This window comes from Siniperca chuatsi, linkage group LG12 (assembly GCF_020085105.1).
Source record: "Siniperca chuatsi isolate FFG_IHB_CAS linkage group LG12, ASM2008510v1, whole genome shotgun sequence".
In the NCBI taxonomy this organism is placed as follows: Eukaryota; Metazoa; Chordata; class Actinopteri; order Centrarchiformes; family Sinipercidae; genus Siniperca; species Siniperca chuatsi.
The window spans coordinates 23,975,461-23,995,239 of NC_058053.1; the positions used below are offsets into that span (position 1 = coordinate 23,975,461).

A 19,779-nucleotide genomic window follows, 5' to 3' on the forward strand; every position below is an offset into this window, starting at 1 on the left:
CTGTGAGTTAGAGCACCCGGCCAAGCCACAGCAACGCACCTCTGCCGGGAACTAAACCCTGGCCTCCATGGTGGACAGACAAATGTGTGTCACCCAGGCGCCAAACATTTTGTCTTTATAGCTGCCCAAAAAAAACACCAAAGTTCCAGTCTGTGTCTTTGTGTTTTTCTGCTCCGTCAAAGTCCTAATCTACTGTGTAACGGCTTTGGTCAAGAAGCCCTAGATTTTGGATGCCATTGTGGTTTCATGTCTCATGACAGGTGCCGCTCTGCTTGCCCTCTAATTGTTTCATGTGGTGCTTGGTGCCACAAGCAGTGGTTAAGGCTCCCTTCCAGCAGGGCCAGTTGTAAGCCAAGGTTCAGCGAAATGGGCTGATGCCAGTAGAAATGAGGCGGTCTGGCCCAGCCTGGCTTTGCAGAAAGAGAAACACAATGTTTGCCCAACGATACAAACACCAGTGATCTCCCTCTTTCATTCAGAGGGGGTGAAGAGCCCACTGCTCTCCTAGCTCCAGCTCTGTAAAATAAGGTCCTTGTTATAATGTTGGTGATATGGTGGGCTGCATGTTGTATGGTATATTTGATCTATTTCCGTGATTCTGCTTCCCCCTGCTCTTTCAGTGTCCTTCCCTGTTGTGGTAACAGAGGCCTTGAAGTTGGCTGGACGGATGTTAATTGTTATTGTTGGCCAGTGAGGTGATGCATTCTTTGTGCTGGATGTGTTTGGGAGAGAACAGAGGTGCTAGCCATGGAGTTAGCATCTCGGTAATACAAGCGTGACTGTTGCTGGCCTCCAACCTGCCAATAGTTTAACGCTGACACTTCAGTCTCTGCAGGCTTCTCTCTTGTGACTTTCTCACCTTTTCATCTTCACCCTCTCTCTCCAAACTCTAGTTTCTCTTCTCCATTAAGGAGTTTTTGTTCTATTTATCACATCTGTTCTCTTGTTGTTAGTGTAGAATTTTAAATCAACAAATCATTACTGCATTAATTTTGAGATGTTGATATTATGGGTACTTACTTTAAGTACGTAAGACATGATTTATGTGTGTACAGTCTTTATTTTAAGAAACACTAGCCCTAATAAAGGTGTGAGATACAGGCTGTATGAAACATCTTGAATCGTCTGGTTTAAGGTAATTATATGAAAATATCCTTACAGAGCATCTTTAACATAAGTGCATATAAAGCTACCATGAGCACGTTCCCCTTCTTCTCCAGGAACCTCCAGGACGTGGGCGCGTATTCTCGGGGATCCAGCCAACTGGGGTGCCCCACCTGGGCAACTACCTGGGTGCCCTGGAGAACTGGGTGGCCCTGCAGAACCAGTATCCTTCAGTGCTCTACAGCATTGTGGACCTGCACTCCATCACCCAGCCTCAGGACCCGGCCCAACTCAGGAGCAACATACTGGATATGGCAGCCAGCCTGCTGGCCTGCGGCATTGACCCAGAGAGGGCAATACTGTTCCAGCAGTCTCAGGTGGGCAGGAGAGGGAGGATGGATAGATGGTGGATGATTTGATGAATGGGTGTCTGCTGTGCTCCATTACAAGATGGAATTCAGATTTTCCCAGCTGGTCAGAAAACAAATGACTAACATGACCCTAACAGGATTTTCTTTGCCTGACATAAAGTTGTGTTCTCCAATGTAACAGTATTACTACAATGTCAATGTCAAGTAGATTATGAGCATAATATAGCCACATTTACTGTATATTTCAAACGTAAATCTTTTACCATTTACTGCTAATGGTGCTATGATACATGTAAGGTCATGTGTTGCTGAAAAAGTGTAGTTCAGGATTACATTATGAGCACAATGATGTTTAGACACCATATTGACGTAACGTATAATAAATGCCTCTTTAAAGTGACAGGCTGAGGAGTTTCTACTCCAAAATATTATTATGTGGACACTTGGAGTGCATCGTTAGTGTTATGAATGTGAGTTCCTTTGTCCTCCTTTTGTAATAAATGGAAAGATAAATGAGTAACACTCATACACAGGATCAGAACATTACCATTCACATGTGATCACATACGAAGCGCTCTTGCCTGACATATGCTTGTGCACACGTATTTGGCTCATGTCTGCACATTTATTTCACATTTAAGGCAAAAAATCTGATGGCAAAAAATCTGATCTTAACGTAATCAATCCTGCAGTGGACTAGTGTGAAAGTACGTGTCTGCTTATGAATGTATGTGTGTCTCTTTCTAAAAGGCAGCTTTTCAAGTCTCTTTTCAAGTTTGTCATCTTGACAGTCAGCCATCTTTGTCTGTTTATTTTACTGCTGGCTGGCCCCAAAACGCTTATTTGATCGCTCCTGATTCTTATCTTCACTGTACGCTCTGCAAATTCATAGGGGGATATAAAAACACACCTATAAACCACCATTAAGTCGTGCTTTGGCCACATGAAGGATCTGAGAAGGATAATGACCAGATCCCAGATTTCAGGTTTAAATTCACAGTGAGGATGGAAATCTGACCAGCTTTGGCTGGTTCTCTCTTGATACTGTGTGTTTTCGTACTCACAAGTTTAGAAGTTGAAGTGTGTGTGTGTGTGTGTGTGTGTGTGTGTGTGTGTGAGAACGAGTGTAAGATAGTTAAGTTCAGTCCATCTGTGTTTCTCTGCCACCCCCTCCCCTAAAACACACACACACACACACACACACACACACACTCACTCACAGTCCTATTTTTATTCCCGTTTAGCTTCATGCCACATAACTTGGCAGCAAGGCGACCCTCCTGTTGAACACGCCTGCTCCACATGTAAAAATACAACGACTGCCCAAAGAAAATACTCGACTTCATTGAGAAAAAAAGAGAGAGCAGCTCTGGTGACGAGCTGAAGTCAGTGGTATCAAAAATGAAGTGAATGAATAAGCAGATCCACAAATCCTCTGGGTTTTACACAAGTATCGAGAAGAAAAGTGGATTTACTGCAGGGCCAACTGTCTGCTGTTTTCCCAAATCCCATCTTTACAGTCTTAAGGAGTTGTTGCCATGGCTGTATGATAACTCACTATCAGTGTAATGCCCATATGATCCGTAACATTAGCATATCTCTCGTTGCATTGCATTCTTGCTATGCAGCATGAATGAAGGTCTTGTTCTTCCCATGCTTTTAAATATCAGTTTTATTGCACATCAAACCATATCCATCCCTTTCTGCGCTGTCATCGACATCTGTCCCATCTCTTGTCTGTCTGTGTAATGAATACCGGCCCCCGACATGTTAGCCTGAAATCCTGGTTTATGTCCCTGCTGTCTGGTGTTGACGTCACACTCCCCAGAATGCTTTTCAAGCTACAAGAAAAAGAGGGGATGTTAATATAGCCAGAGTCCATAAACTTTAATTTGCTGAAGCAGAATGCTATTTCCTGCATCCCCACACACTCACACCCCCTCTCTCACACACACAAGCTTTTTTTTCACATTCAGGACAGCATTCAGGACAGCATTCAGGACAGCATTCAGGACAGCATTCATGACAGCATTCAGGACAGCATTCAGGACAGCATTCAGGACAGCATTCAGGACAGCATTCATGAAAGTGGATATGTTGGAATTAATCTACCACTGTCAGATGCACAAGATACACTACATTAACATTCACCTATTAATTACTTCACAAAAACCTTTTTAAATGAACCTACCTTTTTAAATGAAACTAATTCAATAAACACATTTAGCACCATCACCCAAACAAAAAACACAACTAAAACCCAAACTCATTCACATATCTATGCAACAACAGTAAAAGCAGATGATGATGTCTGAACTTAGGGGTGGATTGATTTTTAGTTTACCAATGTTTATTAGCTGATATCTGACATTCCCCAAGTAATAGGCATCAGTGACACTAATAACCCCCACTGTGATCACAGCTGATTTTAAAATCCAAGATTGTTTCATGTCGATGTCAGTCATGCCCCAAAAATACATACTAATGTGTAAAAGAGAGGTGTTGTTTTTTGATTTAAAAGTGGTCATGGCGCAATAGTCAATTGTGTTTAACAAAAAGTCTTCCATATTGCTTATTCTCTTTTTAAGATGCACAAAATTAAAGACAAATTCAAAACAAATGGCAAAGAGAACAACATATCAGCTCAGACGATGTTTATTGTTATCCCACAGAATCAGCTCTGTTAACATCAGGAAATGCATATTAATCTATCATTCAACAGTGAACACAGGTGTGACCGGGTGCACCTGTCTGTATGAGGAGTGGAGGACAGATGGGGTGAAGCATAAACTGATAGTACTCCTCTCTGCCACTTGGAGGCGCTAGGGAGTCACCCTCTCCCTCCACAATAGCTGTCCTGTAATAGACTTCTCACCCATTCTTCTGTTTGTTTAATCTGTCTGCTTAATTGATTTCTTCTATTTATCTCTGGCATGCTTCTCTGTGGTAGTGAGAGTTTTATTTTTAACTTGACTAAATAAAGTACAACCCACAAACAAATACAGAATAATATGTGAATGGATGTAGATATGCACATATTATTTGTCCATTGTGTAAACGTATATTTTTACTTTCTTTATTGATTTTTGAACACATACATACTTTCCCTAATCCAGCCCCACCCATACCAGCAGTTATAGGAACACACAGCCAAACAGAAATGAAATTAAGAATATAACTTTGGGGAAAAAGAGAGAGGAAAAACTACAAACAAAGAGAATGAAAGAAAAAATATGCAGCAAATTACAAGCTACAACAGCAAGAACCACTCCTTGTGGCCAGAGTGTCAGTTCTTCTACACGAGCAACAAACTGTTGCACAATATTTGTCTTATGTTCTTGAGTCGTTGTAAAGACATCACTTCCTGTATCTAATTTTGAAGGGTCAGGATTTATCCGACTATGAGTTCCTAACTGACGAGCCAAAAGATGCTTGCAGATGCTTGTGAGTTAATTACAGAGAGCTCAGGTGGTAGTGTTCCAAATATGGCAGGTTATAGATTAGGAAAGATTGACAAGTTAATTTTGGACGAAAGATCCAAAATGAACTAAAACATATGACCTAGTGAAATCAAGTTATTGCATCTAGGAAAATGATTCAGTTCAAGATATATTTTGGCTAACTTGTATTAAACTGAATAATTCAATGCCAGATGGAAGAGGTATGAATTGCAGAGATGCAGTGTTAACATATGTGTGTCTCTGTGCATTTTTAAGCTGATTATAATAGATCATTTTCCCCTGACAGTAACATTGCATGTGTCCCCACCCCTCTCTCGACCCTGCAGGTGTCCGAACACGCTGAGCTCTCCTGGATCCTCGGCTGTCTGACCAGCATGCCCCGCCTCCGACACCTGCCGCAGTGGAAGGTTAGAGCTTTAAGATTTACTGCGGCAGACACTCCCACATGCACATACACATTAAATGATCAGCATGCCTTTTAGAACACTTGCAGAGGTTGGTAAACAGTGAAGTTTTAAATTATAAAAAAAGTCAAGATCTCATAATATCCTTAGTATTATGAGATCTTGACTTTTTTATAATTTATAATCATGTGTGACACTTCAGAGTTTATTTTATGGTAAACTGTAATCATCTTTGTGCATAATCTTGCCTCCTTCTTTCTCTGTTGCTGTGGTGCAGCATTACAAGTTCACATTTGTAAATGTATTTAAATGTGATTTATAAAAATTACACACAACTCTGTTGTAAGTATCAAATTATCTTGTCTTCTTTTAACGAGCCTCTATTAACCATTTACACGTGGGCTAATAACACTGCATTGATGCTTTACAAGCCAGACTACACATATGTGTTAAAACTTAATAATAATGATTTTTTAAAAATATATTTTTAAGAAGCATGTTAAACATGGACTACAATTATATAATATTCTTATTATTTGTTGATCAAGCAATACATACCATAGCCAGATATTTTTATTTTAACCACAATAATCGCCACATAATGAAAATAACTTTATAAATGGATAATCAATAGATAATCGATAAAAAGAGAAAGTAGAAATTCACTTTTGTTTAAATGAATACATCCATCCAGTATTCTTTAGTAAGATGTTAAGAGACAAAACAATGTTTAGTTATTCAACAGTAAACAATAAAACCACGAATACAATGTTTAAAAAGTCAAAATTTGTTAAGGGACATTTTTATAAAGTGTCTTTTTGATTTCCTTCTCTGTTGGATGGACGATGAGAGCGACCTGCGTCTGTAAGATTTCATTCTCAAGCCTCAAACAACAAATATCCAAGCAGTCCCTGCTTTGATAATTACAGTACGTAGCTTGCTGCTCTTTACTGGAGTCGTAGTTTCTGCTGGTCACTTATTGATTATTACCATTATTATTGATTGACGTACAGATAAAAAACCTATTGTGACAAAATGGATTCTTCTGTCCAAATTGTATAGACTGTCATTATGATGAGATGCAATGACAAATAATATTTTGAACTGACTGATGTGTATTCAGATTGAGTTCAACCCTAATATCCTGTTACTCGCTGCGGTCCGATCTGTTTTTGACAAACCATATCATCAACTGGAGATGAGAAGTATTTATTTCATAGCTAAACAAAGTTAAATGGAGACTGGAATCCAGCTTGGATTTCTGTGACTGAAATAGTTTTTGTACAGCCAAATCTTTTATCAAACTAAGTGCAATCTGGGGATGAGCATGGCACCTTGTACAGTAAATTGCATACCTTGTGATTATTCTTAATGTTATGTCTTTCAAAGGTTTGACCTCCTCTCACTCATCGCTGGTTCAGAATTATGCTGATTTAATTATTGCCATGTCTGTGCTTAATTTCAGTTTAATAGTCGCAAATTAAGATCATTCCTTTTTCCACTCCCTCTGAATGTCCGGCATTTATCCAACATCCCTATTGTCTGTTTGATCGTTTTGTTTCTCTATTCCACCTGCCAGATTTTTCAAAAGTTGTGTAATTACAGTTATTTTCCCCGGCCACATGCAGTTTTAATACATGTTGAGACAGAGTGAGAGAGCCAGCGGTTCCCTGTTCTTAGTCTCTGTTGCTACATAGAAAACACCTTTTGTTTACCCAACAGATGAGTTGATCTCAAACATGGTGGAAAATGTCACATGAACTCATCCGTACCCCGTTTGTCTGAGAATCGATGAGTCGTAAAAGTGAAAATGGTTCTTTCAGGGGGAAAGAAAAAGTGCAAACGAGTCAGTCTTTCCCCCGTCTGCTTTTATTTTTGATTTGTATTTTGTTTTTTTTCTTTTCCTTTTCTTCCTTCATTTTTTCTTCTACCTCAACTTGCTTATATTTCCTTCCTTTCTTTCCTTCCTCTATCTTTTACTCAGATGAAGAGCAAACAAAAGAATGAAGGCAGTGTTGGTCTCTACACGTATCCTGTCCTCCAGGCTGCCGATATTCTCCTCTACAAGTGAGATCTTATACAAGTAGGATGTCGTGTGTGTGTGTGTGTGTGTGTGTGTGTTGTCAGATACATTTTGCCATTGCATCTCTTAATGCACGATTGAGCACCATAGTTTCCAGTATTCACTATGTTTGTTGAGCTTTATCTACTAAGCTGCTAAATCTTTTCTCACAAAGAACATTTATTGGCCGTTGTTGCTCTATAGAATTTTATTGTTATATTCCACACTTCGGTAAATCTGAGTGCTAAACCCTGTTAAAGGATGGATTCATTGTTTTTCAACCCGAACTTATTAAAATGGAGTTTCCTATCATTTCTATATGTTCCTCCCGTAGGAATGGGTCACACACGGTGCTTTCTGTGCGGCTTCATTAGCCTTATTTTGCTTCTGGTACAGATGAAGCTAAGAAATGTAAAGTCAATTCATCCTTGTAGAAAGCATGTTTTGCAGCCATTTTTATTATTCGAACAGACGTGTAACCATCCTGTTCAAAAGCATATTTATCTTTGTATTTGAATGCCAAAACAATTGACTGTAAGCCCATGTAAGAAGCTCTAGCAGGGTCAACGGTTTCTGTAAGCTAAAGCTGTTGGTGAGGTTGCATGATTATAAACGATGATATAAACTATATTCCAGTAAGATCTGGGGTAACAAAAAACCCTACCCCTTTAATACTGCAGTTTCTTGTGGTTGTAGATCTGCTCTGCTTACTGTACATTTTTAATACTGTTAGTATTGATAATGTGCTAAACATTAAGTATCGGGAGGGTTTTTAATGGAGGTGGGTCAGCTTGAATTGAAAACACGGACAACCTCCGCTAACATCATACAAAATGAAATCCATTACTGTATATGAAAATAAAACATTAACCTTAAGGGAAAAAGAGCGGAGGTGCTATTTCATAGAGCAAATACCATATATTGTATGACTATTGTTTAGGTCGTAATCTACTAACTAAATTGATCATGTGAACAGAAGTGTCAGGATCTGGGTGGCTTTCTAGAGCAGCTAGAATATTTTTCTTGGGGGAAAGCCTGATTGGCCAACAATATCAGTCTACAGACAGTTATGAAGTATTCCCTGCAGTATAATCATTTTTTTCCCATTGAAGACATTTTAAAGGGGCAGTTCACCCATATTACCAAAAAATAAATTCATAAATAAATGTATTTTCTTACTTATCTCTAGTTGTATCTGACCATGCAGATAGTTTGGATTTTATTTGTCTAGGTTTTGAGATACGTGCCTCTGAGATCTCTGCCTTTATCACGATACAAGAAGTTTTGTTTGTGGTACTCACAGCATTGAAAAACCATGTTTAAAATTCCACAGCAACATTTTCCTGAAACAATGTTCCTGTTACTTTTGATAATCCACAACACATGCCAACTGTTCTCATGGGGTCTATTTCTTCAGTATAAAGTAGTTTCAGTGAAAACTTTTAACAGTGAACTATGTGGTTTATCCAGAGTAATGGGGACATTGTTTCTGGAAAGAGATGTTGCTGTTGAATTTTGTCATTTTCAGTGTTGTGAGCTACAAAATAAAATTCCATTCACCTCCACTGTATGTGGGGGTGGAGGCAGAAATCTAAGAGTCAGATATCTCAAAACCTGGACAAATAAAACCAAAACTATCTCCACTGGTAGATACTACTACGTAAGTATATGTTTTTATAGAATTTGTGTGAGTCAGCCCTTTAACACTCCTTAATGTATTTAAAATGCAGTTAAACCAAGCTGTTTTACTTTGACATGTTGCATTTAAGTCTTAGTATCAGATTCTAGTGCAGAGAAATTGTCTGATGCAATATAGTGTGTTTATGTACAATTTGCAAGTTAAAGTGTGCTGGTGCTGCGTCAGTAGATTTTAATGCGAGCCGAGTTGGTGATCATATCAGTTTGTGGTTGGACTATTGCAGCTTGGTGAATACTACGTATTTCTGAACAAATTTAGAATTGATCTCTTCAGCGGTTTCTATTTGAACCATAAAACAGCCAAAACTGAATTTCCTGTGAAAAAAGGCCGATGCAGCAGAGAACCCTCATCTGTAATGCTCACTGGATTTTATTAAAGATGAAATTAATGGATTGCTTCCTCCCGAGTGACAGCTGCAAAGTTGCTAAACCAACGATGAAGAGAGCTCCAGCAGCGACTCCAAGTGTCTCCAATTTGGGCTCACATTTTGTTGTGTATTTTATCTCCTGTGCTGTGTGTACGGTTGTTTAGGAAGCTCATGTTGTGTTATGGGTTCGTCTCTCAGGTCCACTCACGTCCCCGTCGGAGAGGATCAGGTCCTGCATTTAGAGCTGGCTCAGGATCTCGCACGCATCTTCAACAACCGCTACGGAGACCTGTTCCCTGAACCCAGCGCCCTGCTCAGTAAGAACACGCTCCTACACACATTTACAGGCATAGTGGCACACATACGCACACTAGGTTTCATCAGATATGGGCTTTTGAAGGCCAGCTACGATAATGAAATGCATCTCCGGTAGTCAATGATCGGTGCCAGAATTCAGTAGCTTTCCATTTTTATTTTTATGTGCAAAATGTATTACAGTTTCCTTTTGTAAGAGTGGAAAACCTCATCGTGCAAATCATCATGGCACATTAAACTCGTATGAAACACACACTTTATTTCAGTGGAAATTCCGTTTGTATTAGCTGCTGTTTCAATGAGATATCACCCCTTAGATGCTCTTAAACTGTAGATAAAATTTATACTTTATAATTATTGAGTAATTTCAGGTTTCATAGGGACAGCTGTGAGTTAACTGTGTGTACATATTAATTGAGAGAGTGCCATGGTGATTTCTGAATTTTGTCTTAATCTTTTTATCATTTTTGTCCATAACTAAAACAAATTCAATTTAATTGATTTAATAGAAATCAGCTTGTTTCAACCTGTTTTAATAAAATAACATTTTAATAATTCAATTACAGACAAAACTAACTTCATGAGAGGGTTTTGCAGTGCAGATTACAACATGTTGCATTCTGTTATATTTTCTGCTCCTGTGCATAAGTTTCCCCTTTGTGGATTTCTTCCCCTTAATGGCAAGGGTAAAAAACAGCAGCTATAAAGCCCCTGTGTTTCCAATTTGAGGGACTGACACCAGTGATGTCTTATGTCACTAAAATAATTTCTATCATCAAACCGTGTTTCAGTTGCTGGAAATATGTAGATGATGATGTAACGTCATTAACGGTTGCCCAGTAGACAACTGGAACAAGAAAAATTCACTGAAGAGCAAAGCAACAAACGTCAATAGCTGTCAGAGGTGTTTAGGGTGCAATTCTTGTATACTTCTGTTTTATCTTTGCAAACGGATTTCTTTCTTTTTTTTGCGAATTCTTTTTTTTTGGCATTTTATGCCTATATTAGATAACGATAGTAGTAGAGAGATGACAGGAAACACGGGAGAAGCAGAGTATGGATTTCCGGCACAACTTCACCCTACGTCCAAGGTGCATGGAGAAGGGAAAAAGTCTGAAGAATGTGGCCAGGCTACAAGCCGAAACGCGTTGGTCTGACAATAAAGTTTTCTGTACACTACCAGTGTTGCTGGAATTTTGACCTCTTCAGGAAACCATGGAGAGAAACAGGGAATGACATACAACAAAGGTCCCCGGCCAGATTTGAACCAGGGACGTGGCAGTTCATGGTTGGCATCTTAACGCCTGAGCCACGGAAGCGCCCCTTTGCAAACTAATTGCACAGAGTTAATTTCACAATCATTACCTCAGGTGACAAGATGTACAGTATATTTACTGTCTGTCGCCAATTCTTGGATAATGATGAAAATTAAAGCCTTCACGTTTTCTGCTTCAGCCGCTGGAAATAGTCTGTAGAAAAAAATGAAATGGACGGAACTCATATTCCTGGTCAAATTCAAGACAATTTTAAATTCTAAGGGAAATTATTCCATTTGTAATCATCTGTTTTCACGGCTCTTTCTGGCCTTGTCTGTTTTGAGTGTTGTTTTGTGTTCATTTCTTTTATTGTTTTGACTTTGCTGCCTTTTTGTCTAGGTCTCTGTTGCAAAGGAAGACTCCAACCTCAGAAATTCAGGGAGATATAAGGTCATTCAACAAAAATTTAAAATACAATATGACATTATTACTGTTTTATTTTTAAATGATTGCTCTATGTTTTCCAATATGTCCTCAGAGTTTTTACACACACATGGTTAACATGTTCTGAGCGCCCAGTTTCATCCTCCTTGATTATCAGGATCATAAAAGCACAAGATGGAGTCAGTCATGTGTGCAGCGCGGCTTTGATTAAAGAAATATTTTCTTCCTCTTGTATCAGAATAATAGAGTGATAATAGATTTGGAGGGATGTCCTTGAGATGACTTCAGGGAGGGGGTTATGTGTGTGTGTGTGTGTGTGTGTGTGTGTGTGTGTGTGTGTGTGTGTAAGCAGGCAGGAGCTCAGCGGTATTTGGCTCACACTGGTGGATCCAATCCTCATTTCTTGTCTTTGGCAAAGCAGAGTTGCCAGTCACCACCTTACCTTTGAAACCAAACCAAAGACTTTTTAATTTGCCTGAAATAAGGACGTCTCTGTGGTGATAAACAGGACGTGGCATGTGGGACGGATGTGGACTTCTAGTATGGGATAGAAAAAGAGTCGGAGCTTGCAAGATGGCGGAAGGATGGGTTTGATAAATAAGAAAGGAAATCCCGGCTCTCACAGTGTGCTCATCACTTCACACCGAGATACGTCTGCTTCACACTGGGATGCTTTCACACACACACGCACACACACACCAGGCAGCAATACGGAAACTGTAATTCTTCATTTATTCCTGCACAAAGACTTTCATTTCATCATTTCACTCCAGCTGACACAAACGCGATTCAAACCGAGTGCTGTATGTATACTGTCTGTGTCTTAAAAAGAAAAATGTACCAACTGAAATCCACGACTAGATATTAAAATACCCTCAAAACGAAACTATTTTCCAAGGAAATGTCTTTATAGAGTCAAGAAACTAGCACTGAAACATTTTTCATTAATCAATAAGTTGATTTATAGAAATGTAGATTCATTTTGAATGATTGATTAGTTGTTTTTATCAGACTTTAAATGACAGGTCTAAAGGACCTCGCTTCTCATCTTTTTTTAACCTTTTCAGTTTGATTTACTCTTAAATCTCTCTTAAGTGTTCTCTTGATGTTCAGTTGACAAACTCAAGAAGCTCAGAGTTGATAAAAATGTTCATATGCTCATTTCCTTCAGTTATTACGGTATACTACGAGCATTAAGTTTTGCCCTGGTTTTTGCCTGTCAGGCTAAATACAGGCTGCCCTACCCTCTGATTGGTGGAGATTGTGGAGTCACACAGCCAGAGAGGAAGATTTTCCGACACTACTCAGGACACTGCATCTACTTTTTATTTTGATCAAATAAAGATAAAGCCGTAAAGGAGAGTGCTCTTTTTTGGAAAGATGCAAATACACCATTATCATCAAGTGTCAGGTCTCTATCTTTTTCTTTTTTTTGTATTATCATATGTTTTTCTTCTGAAACCAAGCCTACACCCTTTTCACTCAGTCTCTGTGACCAGTGATGCTCACAGCTGAGTTTTGTGAGTTTTATAAATATAACAGGTAAAAGTTTTCCAATGTGATCAAGTGCTTAAGTTTGATGTTGGGAGTAATTTTGCTGCTGGATGTCTCATTTTGAATGAATTCATTGTTTGGAGACACTTTTTCTTATCATACTAATGGATTTGTCAATCTGGTTTCCTCCCACAGGCTCTACACGAAAAGTCAAATCCCTGCGTGACCCTTCTTCCAAAATGTCCAAATCTGATCCCCAAACGATGGCGACGATTACCATCACAGACTCTCCTGATGACATTGTCCTCAAGGTTCGCCGTGCTGTCACTGACTTCACCTCTGAGGTCACCTTTGACCCGGAGACGCGGCCAGGTGTGTCCAACCTGGTGACAATCCATGCTGCCATGGCGATGATCAGTGTGGAGGAAGCGGTGTCTCAGGCCAGAGGGTTGGACACAGGTGCCTATAAGATGCTTGTAACTGAGGCTGTGATCCAGAGGTTGACGCCCATCAGAGAGGAGATTGAGAGGCTGAGGTTAGATCGTGCTCACCTGGAGGGAGTGCTGGCCCAGGGGACCCGCAGGGCTCGGGAACTGGCTGCACTGGTCCTCAGAGAGGTCCGACAGCGAGTTGGATTCCGCTGAGCGTCAGCAAGGCCGTAAAATCAAGCCACATGTATACTGCAGGCCTTGCTCAGTACTTAACTGCTGCTGATATCAAATTGTATTACAATGACTGTTTACATTTCTAGGATATTCAAGGATGTAACTCATTTCATAACAAAATGTGTGAAGCAATTTGGAAAAGACTCAACTGCAGAGTAAGAGTCTGATTGGCGGACGATGAGGAGGCTGTGTCTTTTAATGCAGTGGTAATGTTGGTCTGAACACAGCCAAACAAGAAGGAAACATGAATTGCCACAAACTCGTTTTGAGGACATTGCAGCTTATTTATCTGCCTTTGAGTTTTGGCTGTACTGTAAGTGTATAGTCTTTTTGATATTCTCCAATATAAGTCCTCAATGCTAACAATGCTCTGCCATGTCACCAAAATAATAAAAATGTCCTTATTATAAGAGGTAACATTTACTTATTAAATTATACTTATTTGGTTTGAGTGTTCAAATGCAAGTTGACTTTAGGTCACAGGGGTTGAGATCTGATGTTGTAGTATGTGTCCATAGTTCTGTTTGCAACTGGCAGCTCAGTCAGATGTTTGTAAATCTGGATTAGAATAAGATTGGATACAAGAAATCTGAAATGACATGAAAGAATAACAATTTATAAATTTTTTTTTTTTTTTTTTTTTTTTTTTTACAGATTATGGCAAATAAGATTCAAACCAGATTCACTGGTGGTTTGACATCTGTTTCAATTAAATTTTAGTTATATAGTGCCAATTCATAACAGAAGTTATCTCATTGCACTACTCTTTATAGTTTTATTTACAGAGACCCAACAAATCCCACTAAGAGCAAGCACTTTGGCGACAGTAACAAAGAAAAACTTCCTTTTAAGAAGCAGAAACCTCGAGCAGAACCAGACTCGGGGTGGGCCGCAGTCCTTTATTGCTTCAAACATTATTTTTTAATGTGTTCTCCCCTGAGCGCTCAAACACAACAGTAAACACAACACAGTTCATGAAAGGTGCTTTACAAAGCTGGCAGAAATGGAAGAAAGGTGAGAACTGTGAAAATACAAATAAAAGTACAAATTCAAGAAGAAAAAAAACCTCCTACAGATATACAGAATACAACATTTGGTCTCAGACAAATGCAAGCAAAGCTCAGGCGCTGTGAAAAGCTAGGGAGTAAAAATGCATAAGTATCAGTCTACAGGACACTTTGTGATGATGGACTGCCTGCAGTACAGACAGTATATGAGAAATGAAACCGAGAGATGACTGAAGAGGTTCTGTGGTGCAGGAATTGACAGTGAAGATCATTGAAAATAATTACTGGGTGTAATAACTCAAGAAAATGTGATCTTCGACACAAAAAAAGGTAAATTACTCCTGTTTGTACTGAAGATCACTGTGGAGCATCATCTTTTCCAAGACTACAATCTAGTTTGATTCGTTGTTGCTTGCTCATTTCATACAGTGCAGTACAGCATTGTTTACGGTAGCAAAATCAGTGCACATCATGCACAAAGCCACACACAGTGGTGGGAAAAAAGCATTCATGCAACTGAATAATTGTCCCATCTGCTGATCTTCCGCCCTGCTGCAGGGAAACTCTCAGCTCCGCTGCTTCAAGACGCGTCATCGCAACTCATGAGTCCAAATGTAAAAGGCTTGAATTTCGAGGTAAAGACTTGAAACTGAGCACTGATATTAAGGTGATAGTGTGTGGTGGTTATAGTTAATTCTGCTTGTTACTGTTGTCGTTTGCTTGTTTCACAGTTTTGTCTTTTTGTGTTTTGAAAAAGATGAATGAGAAGGTATGTTTTTTTTTGTACATGTGCAGCTCGGTAGTTTCGTCATCCTTTTCATTGACATTTCATTAACATTGATTTTGTTGACGTCTTGAGACACAGACATGCATATTCTGTGCATACACAAACTGATACGTGCACACTCATGCACAACCTTACACTTCTACACTGTAATGCTTCTCTGTTGATTAACAGCCACACACACACACACACACATACACACACACACTCTTGCACTTGCAGCACACACTTAAAAAGATACTTGTGCGTGCACATAATTCCACACCAACTGCACACACATGAACACTTGATTAAACTTTAAATGTATCTAAATTTTAACACTTTGCTGTAGATTGTCTGTTTATACACACAACTTTGACATCCAAACTTTACACAAACAAGTGTAGATGCACATATGGTGTCATCCTCCCAGAGGAATTAGTTATTTTACTGTTATGGCAGCCTTCCAATAGAGAGAGATCTTATACTCCTACAATACACCTGCAGTCGTCCTGTAATGATGTCCAGTGTAACTGCAGCGCTGCAGTAGGAGCAGTGACTAACATGTTTAACGGCATCTTTAACGTCTTGTATTCCTTCTGTCTTCCCCTCTTCATTTTCTTCTTTACATTCTTTCCTCCTTTCTTTCCTTAGTCCCCTCTTTCTTCCATTCATCTCATCTGCCCTTCATTCTTTCTTCCTCTTCTTTGTTGTGTGATTCTTTCTTCCTTAGTTTGTTTCCTCTCCTCTTCTTTCTTCAACTCTCTCTCATCCCTCATTCTTTTTCTTCTCTTTCCCTTTTCTTCTTTTTCGTCATGCCTTTTTTCTTTTAGTTGTTGTTTTACCACTTCCCCCTCTTTCTCCCTCACTTCATTCTTTCACTCTTCCTCCCTTTATTGCACCCACTCATACTCTCCCCACAGTTCACCCTCCTGCTGTTTCTACTTTTACAGTTTTAACCATCACACTTTCTCTAATTGAAAATGCACTTCTCTAGTCCTATAATATTCCTGCAGAGACTCTCACCGTGACACACACACACACACACACACACACTATGGAGCTGGACCGTGCTGTGGTTTTTCCATCTCGGTGTTTACCTGGGAACAGAGCATGTCCTCGCTCGGTTTATTTCCCTTTGGTCCTTTTTTTCCTGTTGGCATAAGCAGCTGACGGAGTATAAATAAAAATATATAGAGTACATATACACACAGCACCAGGCTGTAAATCACAGCGCCCTGTTAGGACCGCAGCATTATGACAAATACATGTTTCTGTGTAAAGTGAGACAGCAGTGATATCGGAGTGCTGCAATAAGTAGCCTGCTTTAATATGAAAGCGACTCCGTAACTCAACCGTTTTATGCGCAGAAGTAAAAACTTTAATAGAGTCGTAATAAATGTTACTTTTTAAAGAAATCGTGGTAAATGGAAATCGTGTCACATGGAAACAGCTACAGAAAAACTAAATATAAAAACGAGACTTTTTTTTTTTTTTTTACTGATGTTGAACTTAGACGGTGTCCGTGCAGGGAGCTGTGTAGGAAGCTAGTAAACCTGAAGCCTCTTAACCTTCAGACATTATAGCCCGTTTACTCACGCACGGGTGAGTCAAATAGCACTGCAGTGTTTTTATCGCGCTATACGCAACGAGCGGTCATTTCTGATGTAGGCCTAATGATATACGCCTTTGTATCAGTGACTTAATGAAAATAATGGTCTCTACATAAAGGCTACAGTACAGTATATCATAAAATGTGTGTGTTGGATATACATATATGGGATTGTATATTTGATCGCACTTCGTGGTGCCAGGGTCAGGGGATTATTTGTAGCTATAATATCTGTCAATCCTGGAATGTTCCTGAGGGACTTCAGCCGTGATAAACCTGTCTCTCTGTCATTTTATTGTAGGATCATTGCGGCTCGTTTCATATAATATAATTCTATTTATTTTTTTAGGTAGTTAGTTTTCTGTCGAAGAATTAGAAGGTAATGTCTACCATCGGCTGCAGCTGCATGTTATAATTACATCTAGTGTAGTATTATTGTAATATTCGACTTCACAAAATAAAAGAAATGCGCAGAATGGACCTTTTTAGAAAACATTAAAAACGTGGAGCTGGTCTGGAGTGCCTAAACTTAGTCTTAATAAAAATCCCTTTCATGTTCCAAGAAAATCCAGACGGCGATTTAACCATAAGATAATTTCTTCTTGTCATTACACACAAGGATCAATAATCAGACTATTTATTTCCGGCCCTGATGTGTGTTTTTTGTCTTGGTAAAACAACGCAGCTTCTTTGTGTGTCACGCATCGTTTGAATAGTCCCATGTGATGCTTACAAGCGTTGAACTTGAACTTGTGATCATCACAGAAACACATTGTTCGTGATCTAAGATCAACCAGACTGCTGAATTTGTATTCTACTCCTGAAACTGAGCGTCAGGTATGTAAGGATCTCTGCACAGAGGCCCACCACTGCCCGGTCTCACTCCTCACATGTTCAACCTCGCGGTGTCTGCGGCTCCTGCAGTTGCTCTCCACACTATATTTAGTCCTGCGTGGGGAATCGCAGTCCTTAGCCCTGGGCGGAAGGTGCTGAAACAACCCGGGAGCTGCTGTCAGTTTGGATGCTTTACTGCTTGCTGCATGCTTCATCCCCGGGGTCACGCGGGGTCAAACGCTTTCTTTTACTAATTGAATATTAACATGACGTTTGACCGTTTCCGCCCACCTTCCACGTGTCTGTCCGGTAGGATGAGATCAGAAAACAAAGGTTTCCTCAGAGAGCGTAAAGAGCCACAGTTTGGTAAAAACGGAAAACCAAACAAAACTGGCCAGAAGCGCGTTTAGTGCGCATAATGTAAAAATGACTGCTAGATGAATTCAGAAAGTCTTTGAAAGCATTGAACCTTATGAAAATGGTTAATGAGATGCCATCGGGGCTAAAATTGGGATCTAAACAGCAAAGTTTGTTTTAGTTTTTACTGCTTGCGATGAACGAACTTTACGCACAAGCATTTACTCACACAAAACCACCCAACATTTAATAAAAGATAAATATCCACTGCTTGTATTTGTGTAAATTCGTATCAAAATGATATTAATATAATTTCAGTTGCACATTCTTTTCATTAAAGCGTCAGAAATGAACATAACAGGCGATTCTCCGTGCAGAATAATCAGTCAGTTCAGTTAAACCTGTAGAAGCTGATGAAAAGTCACTTCAGTGCTTGTGTAATGTTTCCGTAGTGCTGTAAAGTGTGTCAGTACGAAACTGAATGTATGTGATTTTTTTATACTTAATTATAGCTTTGTTAGCTATCTCTTAATTTATTGCGGGGTTCTTAACTTTATTTAACAGTTTCTACAGATTTTGTTGGATTATAATCCAGTTGCGCACTTGAATATTTATTTTACGAGGACAAACGCACGGCGTTGACCTTTGGAAAGCTTCATTTTCAGGAGCCGCAGGTTGACTTCAGGCCTGCTCGCTGCTAACCAGCAGCGATCATCCTCAGCTCTTTTTTTCCGGATCTTTTCGTTTCGCCGCGGACGGGAAACGTTTGAAACATTTTCCCCCGCGGTAGAAACCGATCAGCCTCTTCTCTCCGGTCTGTGCGCCTCTTCCTGAACATCAGGCCAGCAGACTGACCACATGCAGCCCAGAGCAAAGTCTCAGCAAAGTGCCTGATATTTGATTGGAAACCGATTATATTTGAAAAGTTTGAGTTTATTTGTATTGTAGTTATTAGCCTAATATTTATTTAATGATTATTAGCATTATTTTAGATCAATATTTAGTAGTAGTAGTCTTCTATATTGTGCTATAGCCTATATTTACTCTCATTGCTACTAGAAATAAATCTTTTTTTACTTTCCCAACACAATATTGAACGCAAGAATGTATTTTCCGATATTCAAAATAGTTTCATTGGTTATTAATTAATCGAATAATTGCCCTCGGGTTCAACGTGATAAATAATTTGAAGGTCATTTTGCTCCATTTTTGTTTTCATCAGTGGCGGTGATTTGGCTTCAATATGTCTGAGTAAAATGAACGACGTGAGTTTACAGTTAATTAATTAATAGACTAATAGACTAAATAGATGATGGAAGCCTACATTTTAAATATTTATATCCGCTCCTGAATTATCTCCCTTAAAACTCTCTAAACAAGCTATTTTCTTGTCCATAATTATTTATTTTTTTTCAGACCCGCAGATCCGCGGAAATAAGCGCCCAATCAGCCGAGCACATCCGAACCATTTCACTTGCTAATCTTGTAGTTCCTTTTTGTGTCCGAGCGTGCAGCCCTGAGATCAGCCCACCTGTCCTGCTGCAGCTCTGCTCTGGCTCTCCAG

General features: G+C 39.4%; 1 protein-coding gene across 1 annotated transcript in view; it reads left to right on the plus strand.

Moving 5' to 3' along the window:
• The window catches only part of wars2 (tryptophanyl tRNA synthetase 2, mitochondrial), a 29,539-nt gene extending 13,788 nt beyond the window's left edge, over positions 1–15,751 (plus strand). Inside the window, exons 2-6 of the mRNA XM_044217160.1 lie at positions 1,221–1,481; positions 5,263–5,343; positions 7,325–7,407; positions 9,667–9,785; positions 13,173–15,751. Coding sequence (XP_044073095.1) covers positions 1,221–1,481; positions 5,263–5,343; positions 7,325–7,407; positions 9,667–9,785; positions 13,173–13,621 — 993 coding nt within the window. The 3' untranslated portion in view covers positions 13,622–15,751. The remainder of the gene's footprint in view (positions 1–1,220; positions 1,482–5,262; positions 5,344–7,324; positions 7,408–9,666; positions 9,786–13,172) is intronic.
• The last annotated feature ends 4,028 nt before the right edge of the window (positions 15,752–19,779 follow it).